The sequence below is a fragment of the Pararge aegeria genome, chromosome 22 (genome assembly GCF_905163445.1).
Source record: "Pararge aegeria chromosome 22, ilParAegt1.1, whole genome shotgun sequence".
Lineage (NCBI taxonomy): Eukaryota > Metazoa > Arthropoda > Insecta > Lepidoptera > Nymphalidae > Pararge > Pararge aegeria.
The window spans coordinates 6416828-6435772 of NC_053201.1; the positions used below are offsets into that span (position 1 = coordinate 6416828).

The 18945-nt window shown below is 35.7% G+C and overlaps 1 protein-coding gene across 1 annotated transcript; it reads left to right on the plus strand.

Annotated features, from left to right (window-relative positions):
- Positions 1-420: 420 nt before the first annotated feature.
- On the plus strand, positions 421-16640 carry LOC120633831 (serine protease inhibitor 27A-like). The gene is made up of 8 exons (XM_039904193.1): positions 421-751; positions 8678-8913; positions 9820-10002; positions 10436-10649; positions 11623-11834; positions 12764-12943; positions 14804-14954; positions 16369-16640. The coding sequence occupies exons 1-8, from the start codon at positions 724-726 to the stop codon at positions 16533-16535; spliced, it is 1371 nt and encodes a 456-aa protein (XP_039760127.1). The 5' UTR covers positions 421-723; the 3' UTR covers positions 16536-16640.
- Positions 16641-18945: the final 2305 nt, after the last annotated feature.

Sequence of the window (18945 nt, forward strand, 5' to 3'; positions counted from 1 at the left end):
AAGGTTCCTGAAACTTGTTGCATTCACTCTAAAGTAATTACTTTAGAGTAAAGTAATTACTTTAGAGGATTTTGAAGAGGAAAGTACGCGGAACATTTTTTAGTGAACGTGTGTGCAAACACTGGCACCCTCTATTCCCTAACTCCTATAGTCCGAAGGGACGGCAGTTTCGACATGATCGGAATGAGATCGGGACTGACAGCTTTACGTGTGGCAAGACACGGGTGTGAATCACCGCCAATTTCCAAACTTCGGGCTGGTACTAAGAACTTTTCGAGATTAGATAGCGGATCCACAGACGTAGGAGATCTTTACGCGTGACGTTAGTACTTTGTTACTACCTGCGTTGATGAATGAACGGCTATTATAATACGGCCATATAAAGAAGTTTTCTCTGTTGAACCGGTTGTTGATTTGTATAAAATCTTCCTTCACTCGCGGTCATCACTCATCAGTATTCAGTGGTAATAAACTCTCTGGCCGGTCCACACGCATTTATTAAGTAGCTAGATAATAATGACTGTGATCTGTGGTACATAATAAGAATAATATAGGTCCACTTGTATACGATAAACTTTTAAATAAAAATTAAACGTGCAAGTGTGTTATCACAACATTTTTGCCGCTTTGATTTGTTTATTGAATCCGGCTCAGCAACCTTGAGTATTTTAAGACATTTTTTTTATTCAATAGTTTTCCTTGTTGTCTCAAACAAGTGCGAAGATGAGGTGGTTTCTTGTGATCTTTTTAGGTAAGTTAATTTTAAATGGTTCATTAATAGATTTTAGCTTCTATTCTGAGGTCTATAGATTTCATAGTCCGGTGTTTAAACATACGTGTTGGTTGAATGTTTAGATCACCAAAGCTCTTTACAGATTACTTGTAGATTATTATTAGTACCTTTAAGGTAGGTAAATAACTTAGGCAATAAGGACCTTCCTCTTTGCCTAAGTTATAAACTTCTTCAAAGTTGTGCCCTAAGGCAGATAAAACGTATTTTTATCGTATTTCTTACTTAATTAGGTAGGTAGGTATAAATCAACGTTGTTTATAAACAAGTTATCACAATGATTACGTGATTTAATAATAGCCATGTCGATTTTAGATCGATTAATCGAGAAATGGATTATTTGGTATGATTTTAAGATTTCCGAAAAAAAAACTGAACCCGTTTTTCTGCCCGTCCGTCCGTCCAATCGTCTTTGTGTCACCACCCTTCTTCTTTGAGAATGCGGAAAAATTAAAAGTATTTAACTAGACAGTTAAACTTAAAAAAAAGATAGGTACAATGAATCTATATTTATCTTCTTACCCGTATCTCTCTTCTTCTCGTATCTTTCTTACAATACGTGATTGTATCTATCTAGGTTGGTACATAAGATATTGTCCATATACGATCGCAAAGCTTAGTTTGTTTTCATCCTATAAACAATCAACAATCTACAATCTTGGAATTTGGTACGAAGGTTTAGAAGAATACAAAAGACTTCTAGCACAAATTTCTAAATGGGACTTATAAAAAGTTTAAGTGCGTTTGGTGTGTTGCCTCCGAAACTAATGCAACTACAAAAAGCATTAGGAGTAACATTCTGAGAATCTTTTTTTTTATACTTACCTAGTAAGTAGGTATAGAATATAATCAAATGAACCAAGGAAAATATATGTGGAAAATGATACAGACTATAAACAGACTTCGCAGGATATTCTAGGAACGAGTCCTGCAAGATGCCGCCTTGTGCTTATCACCTTGAGAAATAGTTGTGCCTCTACATTGGTAACCAAACCTTTTAGACCCGAATTACAGCAACGTTATCTCGTGGCAGAAAAAACCACAGCGGTAGTACTTCCCCTCTCTGAGCTCAGTCGCAAAAAGCTTTACTACTACCGAGGTCAATCTAAGTTTGTTTACTCCACTATTAAGGTCTAGAAAAACACCTAGGTATTTCAAGATAACATTTATATATTTACTCCCTCTAAATACAGGTATTTGACCTGTAGATAGTACCTTGTAAAGTACGTATAGGGTTTTCCTATACCTAGTCATTAGAAAGTCCAGACAAGATTGATTTACGAGTGAGAACGAGGACTTTCCCTAGATGATAAGCTATACTTACCAAGTATTAGCATGTTCCTATTTACCAGAGAGGAATATAAAATACCCAATAAATAAGTGAAACCTTTCGCATATTTATCCTAGGCATGTTTGGCGACATAATTTAAATTTCGTAAGGATCGTAGCTAGCAACCTACACGACTAGCATGTGCAGGAGACATTTTTCTTGCCGGGAAAAGTATCAAAAATATCTTTTCCCACAGCTTGCTGCGATGCTGATTTTTTAATACTTTAATACTTGTATTGCGTAACCAGGGTGATCCGGCCTAGTGGCAACTGTTTCTCTAGTCTTTCTTCGCACCAAACCCTGGAAGTTCATCCTAAAATGTTGTCTATAACCGCAAAAAAGGAGGTAGATCAAATTTAATTTTACGCGACAGATGTCCTTGAAGTATCTTCCCAACCCTGGCTTCGCCAGAGGATCACATGAAACGAAAGTGTATCTTTCGAAAAAAGAAATTGCCTGGTTATTATGATTAGTAACGCACCTGTAGAAGAAATACCATGTTTATTAGACCCAGTAACGCACTAAAAAGTTTGATTTATTAGGGAAGGGATATGAAAGACATGAAATCTATATTATCGGCACATTTAATTAAGTGTCAATAAAGAGGGTACAATAAAATTTTCATATTTGACTTTTTTCACTGCGTTAGTCCTTTCAACACCTTGTTAAAAAAAAATATTTGGTCTTTCTTTGTAACGTTTTTCACTCACATCCTGTGAGAGCTCGGACCACGACTTTGGTAGACGTTTGGACTGAGTTGATGTTTTCGGACTAGCGTTATTCTGAACGCCCGTGCAACGTGCATGCTTCTAGCTTTATTTTTATTGGCACCTTCTTGTTTATTTCCTCCGTGGGTTAATTATATGCCGTAGATAAAAGGCCACAGGTGTTTTCAAGTTTGCTTGAATGAAGTCATTACCATCATCATAACTATCAAACGAGTTCCGAATAAATGATCTTGTGCCGGTCCAGCGGCTCCATGCGACTTGTTCGATGTCTTCTATCCACCTCAACGATGGACTGCCGACGCTGCGTTTACCTGTACGAGGTCAGCATTCCAGCACCTTGGGAGCCCAACATCTCCGAACTATGTGCCCCGCCCATTGCCACTTCAGCTTTGCGACTCGTTGAGCTATTTCCATAACTCTGGTTCTTCTACGGATCCCCTTATTCTTAAATTGATCGCGTAGAGATACTTCAAGCTCTCTCGCCCGCTGTGTAACTCTGAACTTAAATATAGTAATCATGAGAAACTAGTTTAATTTTAATGCTTAGGTAGATTCCTTGTTTCTCCTTACTTAATACTCTGAAATTTAAAATGTTTTATAATAACAACCCGCCTTGGGTACACCGGCTATTAATTAGAAAAAAAGAGCACAAATTTATCTAAACGATGGTGCAAACCACAATAAAATCCGTGATTTAGGTGGAGTTATTGTGATAGATTACCGAACAGACGCGGAAAGCGAACTTTGTTTTAAAGTATGAAGAGAAGGCCATAAGAGAGTTGATATACATGTAGAATAAGAAAGCAGACAAGGGCTAGTTCATAGTGGTATAAAAGAAAAAGCAAGAAAGACGAAAAAAGTCTGCTCATTTTCGAACGATGGTGCTGTACAAGATACTAGTAGTGATGAAGTTGAGAGGAATATTGGGGTTTTGGGAGTTCGGAGTTGGAAAGAAGCAGTTGATGAAACAGTAGATGTTAGTCACTTATTAGATATAAAATGCTAACGGTAACAGCATTTGAAGCCGCTTTCAGACGTGTATCAAATATAATCTTATTGCAGGTCGCTTCAAAGGTTAACATAATGATAATTAGTACGTAGACTGATTGATATTTACTTAACATACTATTATGTCCCAAAACCGCGCTTGGGAATTCCTAAAATGATAATAAAGATAACTCGGACGTCAGTCTATACTAGATTAGTATGTCTGTCAACCAACTGAAAATTAAAAGGCACCAGGAATCAAATTAGAACTCCTGAGAGCACTATGCCAGAGGCATGGCACAGGAGATCTATTTGGATTATACGGATTGAAGTAATTATAAATTACACCATAAAGATTCTCCTGCTGTTGGCGAAGTATAGCAAATTAAGCTTAATTTTCATAATATAATACCTACGTTCAAGAAGCCTTTTACAGACCAGTCTCGCTGCTGATTCATGTGTACCAGGTTTTGGAGAGTTATTCGAATCCTCTCGCTCGTAGGTTTGATTACTTCCAGCTTATCGAACAAGACAGTTTAGGAAAGTGCTTTAGTTGTATAGACCCCATTCATTCGCTACGACAGGTTATACAGAAGACTAAAGAGAAGACCGCTTCTGAGTTCTGTTCTTCATAAAAGATCATAATACCTTGTTAGAGAAAGACACACCCATCTTGCTGCTGATTTATGTCTATAAGTTTTTGATAGTCACGACGAAACGTCTTGCTTGTGGGTTTGACGACTTCCAGCCTACCGAACAAGTCTGTTTACGGAAGGGATTTAGTTCCAAAGACCTCAAGCAGTAGCTGCGACCGGAAACACAGAAGACCGAAGAGAAGATCGCTACTCATTTGGAACGCACTTTGCATCTACAACAACGTCGAGAACCAACATCACTCAACTTCGGTTTGCAGATGATGTAGTCGTTATGTCAGACTCTGGGATACCTTCACATGATGCTCAATGACCTCACTTAGACTTGTCTAAATTAATAGGTCCGTTCTAATGAAGTAATTTTTTGAACTTAAAATATTCATATTATGATGAGTATTTTGTTCTAATATTATGTTTTTCATAGTAATATTTTATAGATTTTAATATACGTTTTTTAACATAACATTAAGTAAAGCATTGGCCCCGTGAATTTTCTGGTTTTCCTTGGAACTATTAAGGTAATTTTAGTGCTTTATTTGATATCCAATCATCATTATCAGCTCGCATAGTGGTCTTTAAAAATTCGTTAAGGTAGGCAGCTACAACAGAAAACGTTTGTTCTGTATTCTTACGTAACTTTGTTCACCGACCTAACAACCAAAAAAAGAGAAGGAGGTTCTCAATTACATTTTTTTTCCTTTTTTTTTCTTTTCTTAGAAGCTTTTTTTTTCTTGGAAGCCAACCACATAAGCCAGCGCGGTATCTTGCTGTTTTACGGTAGAAATGATTGCAGAGTCATCAAAGTATATCCTGTAGAAGACCGGTTAATAATATGCCTACCACTACCTGGTTCTGTGTAGTTTAGCCTGTATTAAAAATTCGTCGTCGATGATTCTCGGCAGAGCCATCTGACGAATACCACAGAAGTACATGCTGTTAGTGTGAGGACTTGGGGCGGCGTAAAGTAAATATTGGATAGAAGCAGGCGTTACTTTGCGGAAATCCATAATATATTATGAAAATTAAGCTTAATTTGCTATACTCCGCGAACAGCAGGAGAATCTGTATGGTGTAATTTATAATTTCTTCAATCCGTATAATCCACACCAAACAGATCCTCGGCAATGTACCATCTACGCACGTTTCGCTCCGAAACCGGAGCATCCTCAGGAGATGTTGACTTTACAATGAATAATTGTTATTGAAATAATTAGCCAAATGTATACATTTTGTAAATCGTACCCCTACCCTCCTTATCTATCTAAGCCCCTCCCACCTCATGAGTGCCTCTGAATGTATTCAATAGAGGTGATGTTGATAAATTTATTTGTTCGTTTAGCAATTCGAACCTAAACTAAACCTAATTGTTCTCTCAAATTTGAAATAGAATTTATTAAACATAAGAATGTTATTAAACATAATATACAAAAGTTTTTATCAGTTATTTTGGCCTGGTATATAAACTCGATGGATTTCTCGAATATGATATGTGTTGAACATAATTAATATAACATATTGTTATTTGGTGTATCCGAATACATTTGTCCTACTCCTCCTCTTCCTTTGGATGATAAGAGGTTACTAAGGAAACATAACGTAGAAGCAGCGTAAACTGTGCTACTACTACCATCTACTGTCTGTATGCCCAGCGTGGTGATTATTTTTGTTGTGAAAGTTCTTAAGTCCAGCAGTGGACTGTTATAATAATAATAATAATAATAACGTTTAATTCAGATAAAAATCCATAGCTACAAAAATAACAATTATCTTATTTACTATATTATAAACTAAAATTGGCCAAACATATAAATAATAAAAAATTCGGAATCTCCTAACTAAGGTAAATACCCTCTTGAGCACCTGGTGTGTGAGTGTGCACCAACCCAGTGCTCCATAAAGGGATTTTCCCATTTATTGGTTAATATTTTCAAAATAGGTTGTTGATGAAACATAATAATATTTGGATTAATAAACATCCACATTACCCGTAGTTCTACAATAACTGTGCAATTGCCAGTCTTATCGCTAAAAAGCGATTACTCCTAGGCAACTGGGTTGACAATGATATGATGATCGGTCAGGCAGCAGAGAGCTACATGGAAATATGTATGCATATAACTCATATATGCTAGCAAATTCCGCCTTGTTTGTTAAGGTTTTAAAGGAACAAATTGATTACAGTTACATTTTGCATAGCTATACCATGTGTCCCGAGCTTTAATTTAATCAATTTGTTTTTTGCCACGTATAATTTAAGTACCTTCAAGGCAGCAATGAATAGGCTTTTTCTAAGCGAGCGTGCTCAAACCTACACCTCATCATTGCTTTCTAACGGGCATGAATGTCGTCAAGGGCTGGCCTATCGTTAATAAAAAAATATATATATGATCCCATATGGTTTAGTTTTTCTATTATTAGCTTAAGAACCCTAATACATCACAACGCAAACCGGTTTTAGAATATCATCAACCTACAATCTCCATGCCGTTCTTGGTTTTTCCGTTAACATAGAGGAATTAAATTTTTTTTTGATATTATTACAGTGCAGCTGTTGTTTAATTAAATACCAACAGTAATACGTCATGTTATACACACTAACTGTAAACCATCACTTTTTTAACACCCATAGTCGGGAGTGATCTCATTATCATTTAAATATGACTGCATCAGTCATTTCATACTGATCTGTCGCATCCTGCGTGATGTAATAAACGTGCTCATGAACTGTACTATCTTGTTTGTTCTTAACCTATTTACGATCTACAAAGCGCCGTCAAATTTTGACCACTTACTTTGGTAGATTGGTACCTGGATGGATCGTGGATTATTGCGTAATTTTATTACCAGCGATAAGTCACTAGTGATGGCAGTAGTCAAAAATAAGATTTCACTCTTTACGAGCCTATTATCGTTATCGTTTGTCGGTGAACAAAAGGGAATGTGTTAGTTTATAGCGTCCGAAAAAGTGTTGAAATTTTATTTTTTTGACAGATTTTTACTTAGTTATATTTAATTTTTTTATTCATCACACTTGTTCGTAACTTGTCACATCGCTTTAATACTCTGAATTCAAAATATTAAACAAGCGTAAAAATAAATTTCATAAATATTCTCGTGTTTTATATTATTCATCGGAGTTTGAACATCACTGCATGTTAATGTATTTAGGGTAATATAGCTTCTTTAACGAGACACAAACAAACACTACTCGTGTGTAAGGATCAACATAGCACACTAGTATTATTATGTATTATTAACACTAAAAAGGTATAGGTACAGGATAGGAAAACGAAACGGACACTTTTTCTGCTAGATTTTGTATTGGACTGCATTTCAAATATCTACATCATTTATTTATCGAAGATTGGAGCACCACGAGGATTGAAAAAAGTGACATAACCTCCGCGCCTCCCCGTGGCGTGGGGCTATGAGGATTTCCCCACGATAAAAAAGACAGATAGGTATAGTTTGTGTTATCGACATTCTTCTTTCGTGATCCTTGCAGGGGAATCACTTAATGCATTTACTAAAACGGCGAAATATCATTGGCGTTTGTATTAATTTAGTAGCTCTGCTTTTAAACCACACTTAGGAGCATTTCATTCGAGAATCAGCTTATCGGGAATCTATATCTGTTCAGAAAGTTAGATGTATGTATACAATGAATCTTAAAATATTATTAATTTTATCAAGACGATTTCTGCGTGTTTTTTCAACAGGTATTTTAGATTTAAAAGTTTGCCATTTTCTGCTAGACAGTTTAAGTAGAACTTAACAAATTTAAGCAGAACTTCTTCTGTCTGATGGCTCTACAGTCGGACGGACGGAGCCTTTGCATTATTATTTAAATTGTTTTATGAAGGTTTCTAATACTTGTAGACGTGTATGTAAGTGGTGATAGCCTGTTGGTTGACACTTCGGTCTCCCTTACGGAAGAACCGAGTTCGATTCCCGGTACTTTTCGGAGTTATGTGCGTTTTCATTTTGTGCAAATAGATATCATGTACTTAAACGCTTAAGTAATTATCGTGAGGAAACTGGCACCTAAATGTTTTCCATGATGTTCTCAAAGGAGAAGTCTACCAATCCAGACTTAGCCAGCGACATATGTCTAACAGATAGTGGGCCGGTCGGTTAATAACGATAATGATTTGTATCAATTTGTTAATAAACAGTCTTCTTGTTTCAGTACCGCTTACGATATGTGGCTCAAATACTGCCATCACTCCAGAACTTTTAGAGACGGTATTCGGAAAGCCCAACAATGGGACAATACCAGCCGCGGCACCTGCTCAAGCGAAACCAATTTCGCCAGAGGCCATTGCTATTGCTGACGCTATGCCAGATTACGTAGCAGATGTTTTGGAACAGACATACGTACCATCGCCAGCTGACTACGACAAATTTGATTGGACGCTCACAAAGGTATAAATAAATTTAGTGTGATTTATTGATTAAACAATACAACTAAGTCCACTTCCTTAAGTTATATTCCACTAATGGTACAAACAAACCATCATCAAAACAAAACGACGGCCATAGTTGTAATACAAGTCTTTGTTATTTCCTCACTTCGCGGATTTCTGCCTCTTGAAATCAGCTACTCCTTGCATCTTTTTTGTTCTTTTCTGGACTATTCGGGACATTACCAAAGATGTGTTTACTCTATCTCTTATTTCTGAAAACCTACTAGATTTCCAACTTGCGTTTAACAACGTTGAGCTATTTCGGTAATGGATCCCGCTAAGATCGTAATTTTAACTTTACGAGGCGGTGATAGCCCAGTGGGTGGTGGCCCACTTCGACTTCACTTTCCGGGTGCCGAGGTCGAATCATAGCACGCAACATTAACTTTAAGTTATGTGCGTTTTAATAACTGAAGTATCACTTGCTTGGACGGTGAAGGAAAACATCGTCAGGAAACCGGCATGCCTAAGAGTCCCACATGTTTGTACACTCGAGTTAGGTGGCCTTTTTAATTAAAACTGCCTCGTTGGTCTAGAGATTAGCATTTTCAACTGCTGACCATAAGGTCCTAGGTTCCGAGTCGGGCCAAAAATTATATTTGTGTAGGAACTTAATTCTGTAAGTGTGTAATTGCAGTACCAGCCCGGTGTTTGGAAATCGGCGGTGTCCACCCTCGTAACTCGGAGAGCATGTAAATCCGTCGGTCCCGGTTACAATCACTCGATGTGGTAACTGTCGTTAGAGCCCACCGTCTACGCTATAAAACCGTTTCGCTCTGAGAGACGAGGCTGTGCCCAGCCCGGTGCCCCAGTGGGCCGTTAAAAGGCTGCGGATGATGATGATAATGTGATCCTTATTTTACAGCGTGTAGCATCAAGTTCGGCCGAGAACTTCCTGCTATCTCCCCTAGGACTTAAGCTGGCTCTTGCGATACTTACGGAAGCTGCGACTGGTACTACGCAAACAGAACTCTCTTCCGTGCTTGGCTTCGACACTGACGTTAAGGTGGTTAGGAATAAGTTCCGGATGATCCTGGAATCGTTAAAAGTAAGTTTCCCAATATTTTTTGTCCACGCCAAGTTAGCCCTTAACTGTTATCTCAGCAGGGCGACCACATGCAGGAGACAAAAAATATATCCCCTGACAAAGGATATAGATAGATAGATAGATATATTACTTGGACATTATTTCCACTTGAGCACCAATGCTCCGGCATTGGTGCTCAAGTGGAAATAATGTCCAAGAGTTGATAAAGCAGTGGGAGCAGTTAAATTTTTATCCTATTCCCAAGGGAGATAAGTGTCTCCTGCCCATGCTAGACGGGTATGATAAATAAATTTAATACGTCATTACACACAACTATAAAGCCAATATTCGATATTCAAGTTGTGTGATTGAATATTGAATTAGAATTTTTATAAGTCGTGTACTAGAACCTCTTTCCAAAAAGCATTGTATAAATACATGGCGTTATTTACAGACTAAGTCATCACACTACGTACTCAACCTAGCAAGCAGAATATACATTGATGATAGCCTGGTACCGCTGCAGCATTTCGCAGCACTCTCCGAGAGTCATTACAGAACTGAAATTAAGAACCTATATTTCGGTCATCCTGTTAGCGCGGCTTATTACATTAATCAGTGGGTTAACAGCACTACTGGAGGCAAAATTTCCGATTTGGTTAACGCAGGTTTGTTATTTTGTAGAATTCCCTACTTACAATAATTGTTATTAAAGTGTTAAAGTTAAAGTTATGTTGTTGTTAAAGTTACACATTAAGATCTAAGTTAGAGATTCAACGAATAGTGATCGTGAATATTTGGCATAAGATGTGGAGGGAAAGATGAATCCACTATGATTAATTTACTGGCGGTAGAATATATAGATGGAGGGTGGAGAAGCCTTTTTATTTCTGAAGTAATCGCAATCGCTCGACATCAACAATTGCTGAAAGATTTCCCTGTTGATCGACGAGTTACACAGGTTACTGTATTTCCCGGATAATGTGCGCTTCCTATGAAATAGAATTAAAACGCAATTCTATAACTACCCCCGCAATCAAAAATAACTGACCATTTTTTTGTTAGGTATATTTATCAGTATTCTAAGTTTTAGAATAATGCGCAGGATACTCTTTATTCCAAACGCTATCCCGATTTGTAATTAGTAATATTGTTAATTTGATGTTTTTATTTAGGCTTCCATATCATAATAATTATAATTATAATAGTAGAGGGCTAGTCTTTTCGTATTAAGTACCTACCGTGCGGGGAATCCAAGCAGATCGAGATGCCGAATTAATATTAGTAATAGTAGTATATTCACTGTATCTGCAGTTTGTATGCTCTCATTTTAAGAGCTTCTGGTGCGCAAGAAATTGTACGAGCCGTCCGCATTAATTTTTTTAGTTAATTGTTACTGTATGCGTTTCTTTTCTCCGTTTCATCTAATTACTCAATTCATAAACAGATATTTTCCCCAGATTCTGCTAAGCAATTGAATATATTTAGTTTTTAAAATATTTGTGATTAATAACGGTGAATTTACGGTGTAAAGAGTTAATAAATTTGCATGCCACTATATGGCAAATCTATCTAATCTAAAACTAAACGCTAATTAAAAAAATGGAATTGATTTTTAAAATTGATAATTTTGAATTTCAGATGATGTGTCCGGGGTGTCAGCTTTAGTATTAAACACGATATTCTTCAAAGGCACATGGCAACATCAGTTCAACCCGAACGTAACGAAGTCCGATTTGTTCTATACCTCAGCGACAGATAAGAAGGAGACTTTATTCATGTGCGTGAGGGAGAAGTTCTTCTACACTGAATCGAGCAAGTTGAATGCCAAGATCTTAAGGATGCCATATTTGGTGAGTATCACAATCTTTGATGAGGACAAACACGATACCATGATATCCATTTTTATTCTCAGATTCCGCTGACCTAAGTATATAGGGCAAAGCAAATTGCTAAAAAGGCTAAGCAAATAGTGGTACTTAATATACTTTTTCATAATCGCTCAGAATTTTGGTTTTCCAGTTTGCGAATTATAAAGTAGTAATAAAAGGAAAACCGTCATATTAGTTTGGTTTTTCTGCGGTAAACAGTGAGTTACCCAGACCGGCCTTTAGAAGTCCTGTTAAAATCATTGTACCTAAACTTATTGCGTCGCATTTATGTCATTTTACTATTGCAAGTACATTTAGAATTGAAATATTTGGGGCAAAATAGAAACCTTTTTGTATGTGGCAAACGCACCATGACGCGTCCAAGGTTGGCATATGGATCGCTGCAATGACCAATTCAAAGTTTCTGATTGCCGTTGTCATACGTTAAACTTACTTAATTGAATCAACGTTCCCAAATCCCAAAAGGTTTTCGAGAATATATTTGAATATTTTACTTTCTCATCAAGCGAGTCGCCTACAATTCCAGAGACTTAAGCAGTTTGCGAGTATTTTCAAATGGAGATTCATGCTTAGAATCGTCATACTCCCTCATCATACCACTTTCTTTTGGTTTGCATTTACTGAGATAAAATGAAATATGACCGCCAAAATTTACAATGCCTCATTATAATAAATATCTTTCATTTTTTAATCGATCATATTTTTTATTAAAGTTTCAAAGAATAATTATTACAGATAAACAAAAATATATATAAGCCGTCTAACTTCACTTATGGACATGGTACCCAAAGTAGCCTATTGCACCTTTGAATAGCTAGAAGTTGGGCTAAATAAGTGCCAGTTGACCAATTTTGGTACACCATATTAATAAATATCGTCAACTATTTCAGGGCAGCAAATTCGCCATGTACATCATTATACCGAACTCCCTCACTGGTCTACCGGAGATCTTCAATGAGCTGACGGAGCTGCGCAGCGAATTGTACTACCTCCAGGAGTACCTGGTAGACGTCACCTTACCAAGGTTCCAGTTTGAGTATACGTCGATATTGGACGGAATTCTTCGGGAGGTAAGTCAAGTGTTTATCATCATTTATCATGACTAGCATCATCAGAATCATCATCATCATCATTTCAACCGGTTGACGTACACTGATACATAGATCATGTCATCATATTATAGAATAGAAAAGCAAAAAACATATTTTGTCATTGCAAACGCTGCGGGCAGGCTATACTTTGAAAGATAAAATGAATGTACTACGGAATTGTATTAGTTATTAATCACTCCAAATTTCCCCACATTAACATCCGTGAGAAGTCGGGCGGTTCACTGTTTAATATACAGTTAAATAAACTATAGCATTGATTACAAAATATTATCTATTTATTGTTTTAAGTACTTCCATTATTAATGACAAAGAGTAGTTTTTAGATTTGATTTCTGTATGATGATGTTTTACACGAGCATGATGTTTTATATATACAGTGAGATGGTGATAACAAAAAAAATCCCGGCAAAGTCTGTTGTGGGCTCTTCTTAGAACAGGGCGCGTTTGAAACCCTTCTAGCTTTCGTTTTAATTTAACGAATGTAATTATAACGTAAGTGATAACTGACTGAATTTGAATTTATAAGTTAACCAATCAGCCCCAAAAGCGTTATGTGTAAAAATCGGTGAAACATTCTACTACAACAATACGGATGCAATGTGAAACTGGTATAATTTTGAAGTCGGTTAAAACCACAGCGCAATAAATCGTAAACACACATCAATATAGGAATTACCCAAATTGTCATTAGAGTTGCGTACATATGACGTCCTCATACGTTTCTTGCAGATACGTGAGGAGGAAAACCAATGGATTTACGAGAATAATAATCCTTTATTGAATTAGAGAGGAAAAAATTAATCAATCTAGGTACAGAATAATTTACTGTAGCGAAACTGACATTTATGTATTTAAAACTTATAAACGTGATGCATTTACTAATTCATTGCCAAATGCCAACGCAAAGTCAAAGTCAAAACTTTTTGTTGAATTTTTTCAAGATCTGTCTTCGTTTTAATTTTTTAAAAAACACGCAGAATTTACCAAAATAATTATGACATATTTTTGATTTTAACCCATTTCAATGTAACAGAACTGATTTTGGTGACGCGTAGAGAAAAAAAAAATCACTAACTCTTAAATGATGGCTAACGACGTTAGGTTTTGTAATATATGCATTTTAAATTCGTAAACTGAAAATTGACAGATGAAAAAAATTTAAATTTGGTTTTATTTAAACCTTAAATCCATACGAAAAATTAAAAATAGGATACACAAAATACCAAATCTTGTGACAAGAATCTAGACAAGTTACCTATATTATATGAGTTTCCTGGTGATAATCGATTAGTTAAAGGTAAATGTATGTATGCCTAGGAATTTTCTTTGATTAGACGTTACTTATTTAGGCATTGCTTTGTTCGACGTTAGTGAAAACGGGCATAAGAAAACCATACTGTAAATTTAAGTTTACACCGGATAACATAAAATCAGAAATTTGGTTTAGAATTACATATTATATTTAGTTGCTCGTCAGGAACTTCATAGATTTAATAATAGTATACTAATATTATGTTGTTCGAATCTCAATTTGTAATACTCTATCGCCAATGATAACATTTAAATGAAATAATCCAAATGTGAACTTTATATCATTTGACATAAAATGAAATGTTGTTTATTGTTCGTACAACCGGTAGACCGCATACATTTTAACAAAAATGGTGAATACTTACTCGCATATTTTCAGTTTTACTTACTTTGAGTCGAGGCAGTGTTTCGTTTTGTTTCTATTGTGCCGTAATATGTGTCTCGCATACTATAAATTAGAATTTATCTGTTATTAGAAGTGTGTTCTTATTATTCATTTCATTCCAGTTAGGTATCCGGCAAGCCTTTGAAGACACAGCCTCTTTCCCCGGCATTTCTCGCGGACAGTCTTTGAACAACCGGATGAAGATCTCTAAAGTTCTGCAGCGTTCAGGCATTGAGGTCAATGAACTGGGAAGTGTCGCATATTCTGCAACAGGTAATACATGTCAAGAATTAGTTTGAAGTATTAGGGCTTTTTGAGACAAAGCTCTTCCGGGGAAATACCGACAAAGACGTGCCACTAAGCGATTTAGTCTTCCGGTGCGATTGTCGCGTAGAAACCAATTAGGGGTATGACTACCATACTCCCTAACAGGTTATCCCGCAGCCATCTTAGACTGTATCATCCCTTAGCACATTAAAATAAAATGTACTACTGCCGTGCTTATTTCTATTATTGTGTTCCGCAGGGTGATTACGTATCTCGCGACAGTCTTGCGAGAGGCGAAAAACTTGCAATCACTGCTGTCAAAAGTCACTTTTGTTTATTTATTGTATGGAAAAGTGACGTTTGACAGCAGGGATACATAATCACCCTGCCGGTCTGAAGGGCGTGGTTGCTGGTGTTATTACAGGTTTAACACCAACGCCGTTCAGCGTGATAGACGCAGGATTGCATTTTGTAGGACGTTATAATTGACTGTAGCGAAATTACATTTATGTATTTAAAACTTATAAATGTGATGCATTTACTAATTCATTGCCAAATGCCAAGAAAGTGTACATTTAGGTATCTACTTTGAAATAAAATATTTGATTACAATCAGGATCAGGGTAGTTTGGTCCGGCAATTATGACTATAAAACTTTTAAAATCATTAAACATAGTAGAATGGATAACAAAATTAAGATTTAAAAAATTATGATTTACTGACCCAGTGATCTTATAAGTGGTAGGTCCTAGATCCCTTGCTAGCTCCCCTGGTCTGGTGGAAAGGTTCAGCCGTGGCTAGTTACCACCTTATCAAAGACGCGCAGCCGCCGCCAAGTTACGGGCTTAATAAAACTTCCAAATCCATACAGCATGGCCTAAATAAGAAAAAACCCTCTTTCTAACTTGCTTTTCAATCTCTCAATATAATTGTATTTATCAATATAAAATTACGTTCTGGTATTTCTACTACAATGATTTTTTATTGCTGCGTTGTAAATACAATAAAAGTGAACTCGTAAACTCATTAATTCTTCATTCATATAGTTTTATATCGCTTTGATATAAAACTATATGAATGAAGCAGTAGTTGATCCGAGAAACTATAAAAACAAATAAGAAAAAAAAAGTATGTCATACTAAAAGTATGTCTTTTATAATATTAGTATGGCCAATAATTACATACATACAGTTTAACTAATAATCGTATATCTAGCTAGTGATTAGTTATACCATGATTTCCCTCTTTCTGTCATTAGTAATTTGATTTTTGAAGTAAGAAGACAAAACATTGTGTTTTTATACTACCTTTAGGTATTTGTAACGGATAGACAAAACATTGTGTTTTTATACTACCTTTAGGTATTTGTAACGGATAAACTCTAATTTTAATAATCTAAACTAGTATTTGCGTTTTACAGAGATTGCCTTGGAGAACAAGTTCGGTGAGGACTCAATGCCGAATGCGGAAGTTTTAGCAAACAGACCTTTTCTGTTCTTCATCCAGGATGAAGCGACGCGACAGTTGCTGTTCACTGGACGAGTTTCTGATCCCTCTATCATAGACGGAGCTTTCAAACTGCCATAGAAATGTATTAATTTTATTCAAATATCATATAAATACAGTTACATAGGTACTTAAAAAACCTCAAAATAGATCTGAGACATATCAAAATAAACGTTATAAAAAATACTATTGATTTTGTATTTCAGACATCGATCAAAATGTAGATAGATACATAAACAATTTATTTTATGCAATTAAAATAAAAAAAGATATATTCAAATTCAAATTCAAATTTATTTATTTCAAGTAGGCCTACTTTATAAGCACTTTTGAAACGTCAAGTATGTATGTTTGTAGTGACTCTACCACCGGTTCGGAAAGCAGATTCTACCGAGAAGAGCCGGCAAGAAACTCAGTAGTTGCTCTTTTCCAACATCAACATTTACAATCATTTTTCTATCTTGCGGGAGATGAGAGCGAGGCTGGCTGCTTCCAATCTACCTTGTCATTGAGGAATAGATTTGTTAACTGCAAAAAAAAATACTAGATATAATAACGCAAAATAAGAAAGTAGCCCAAAAGCCTTACTACGGTAGCTTGAGGTAGTACCTATTACTGTAGTATGTCAACATACCGTGAAGTCCACAAAATAAGTGTTATAATTCCGTAACAAAATTTGAATAATACTGTTATAATACTGTTCTAAGCAGTAAGAAGTCGGGACCCTAAGAAAAGACTTTTTCTGCGCAGTGTACGAAACGGATCTTGAAGGCCTGCACCTGAGCAAACCGCCTGAAACTTCAGATCAAACTACTTATTTTGCAATAACGATACGCATTCTCATAAAGCAATTAGGTACACGAAAACGGTCTGGAATTTACTTGTATTTTTTTCCTATTTAATAACTTTTAGATATCTGTCAGTTATGTATTTAAAATATAAGGCCTTGCACATTAATGTGGCATACTGCATGAATATTCAGACGCTATGCTACGTTTATTTGTAAGGCCCATAGAGTAAAATGTAGCTATAAAATAACTTAAACTCCCTTTACTATTATAGTGGCCTTATTTATGGGAGGTCCCTGGTTGCTATTTTCAGAATTTCCATTTAAATTCCGGTGAAGTTGCAGCATATAGTTAGCTTGTAATTTATTGCAAAATTTTTGAATGGATTTTATGAAAACCGTTGTCACACCTCCTACGCACCCAAAGATTATTTTATCTTCCTGGTCTGTAATGCAAACATTCTTTGCATTACTATTTCTTGCTTAATTTAAAAAATATAAGAAATGATACAATACAATTAAATAAGAAAATCTCCGCTATTGATTTTAACACTCCGCTATTGACATAAATATTATTTATGGACTTGTTATTTGCTTGGTTTTCAACAAAATTTCATTGTAAATATGATACAGCTTAAAATACTACAATAACATGTTGTAACAATTTACAGTCTCCCTAAGATATTTCTAGGGAATCTGGGAATTGATAATCATAAGTTTTTTTTTACTTTGCGATACGTTATTTAATATAAGCACATAAATGACAAAGCTTAGATTATACTTTGCTAAATATGATAAATCTCAAAAAAGTAAATAAGAGGAAAATAAAGAATATCTAAAAAAAAATAAAGACAGCCTACTAAATTTTTTTTTTGTTTCCTTACTAGTGTACCCTCGCGACTTTGTCCGTGTATGAGTCAATCGAGAAGCTAGATTAGATCTGATGCTAACATCATAATCATCGTGGCTAGTATATATATATATGTATATCGTCGCTACCTATGTACCTACTATAATTTTACGTGGTATACAAAGTTAGTAAGTTGTCATTACTTTATTTGATACATGTATGTATGTATCCATCCATTCAGCCATCCTCACAAACTTGCGCATTTATAATATTAGAAGGATGGTACGCATGCATTCGATCGTTGTCACATGTGCCCTGCCACTCACACTTACTGTTATTTGTGAAGAGTTATGTCCTTTATCTCCGATTATCAGATCCTTATTAAAATAAGACAACACATGCTTGATAGTAAAATAAACTTACATAAGATATTACACTTTCCAATAAAAAATAAATTATTAAAATCGGTTCTAATTTAACGGAGCTATGTAAAATTGATAATAGGTAATTTTCATACCATTTCCTGGAGGAAACTCAGTTTATCGGGATAAAAGTATCCTACGAGTATATGTTGACCCGGAATACCTATCAGCTATCACTATATCAAATTTTATTTAAATCCGTTCAGTAGTTTTCATGTGATGCCCGGACAGACAGATATGGAATAAAAATCTTTTTTGGACTCAGTTTCGATTGTAAAGGTCAACATTTTCAAAAATATATTAAATGTACAGGAATCTTCCAGTTACAGTTTTATTATAAGTATAGATATCTAAAAAGGTCAGATGGTACAGCTATTAATAATTGAAGTTACAAAATATACATATAGGTAGCCATGCAGGCTCTGCCCAGAA

Excerpts from the sequence above, each read along its gene's own strand:
- LOC120633831 (XM_039904193.1), top strand. The coding sequence starts at position 724 with ATGAGGTGGTTTCTTGTGATCTTTTTAG. Across the intron at positions 10,003-10,435 it reads TGATCCTGGAATCGTTAAAA|ACTAAGTCATCACACTACGT; the intron begins GTAAGTTTCCCA and ends CGTTATTTACAG. Across the intron at positions 10,650-11,622 it reads TTCCGATTTGGTTAACGCAG|ATGATGTGTCCGGGGTGTCA; the intron begins GTTTGTTATTTT and ends TTTGAATTTCAG.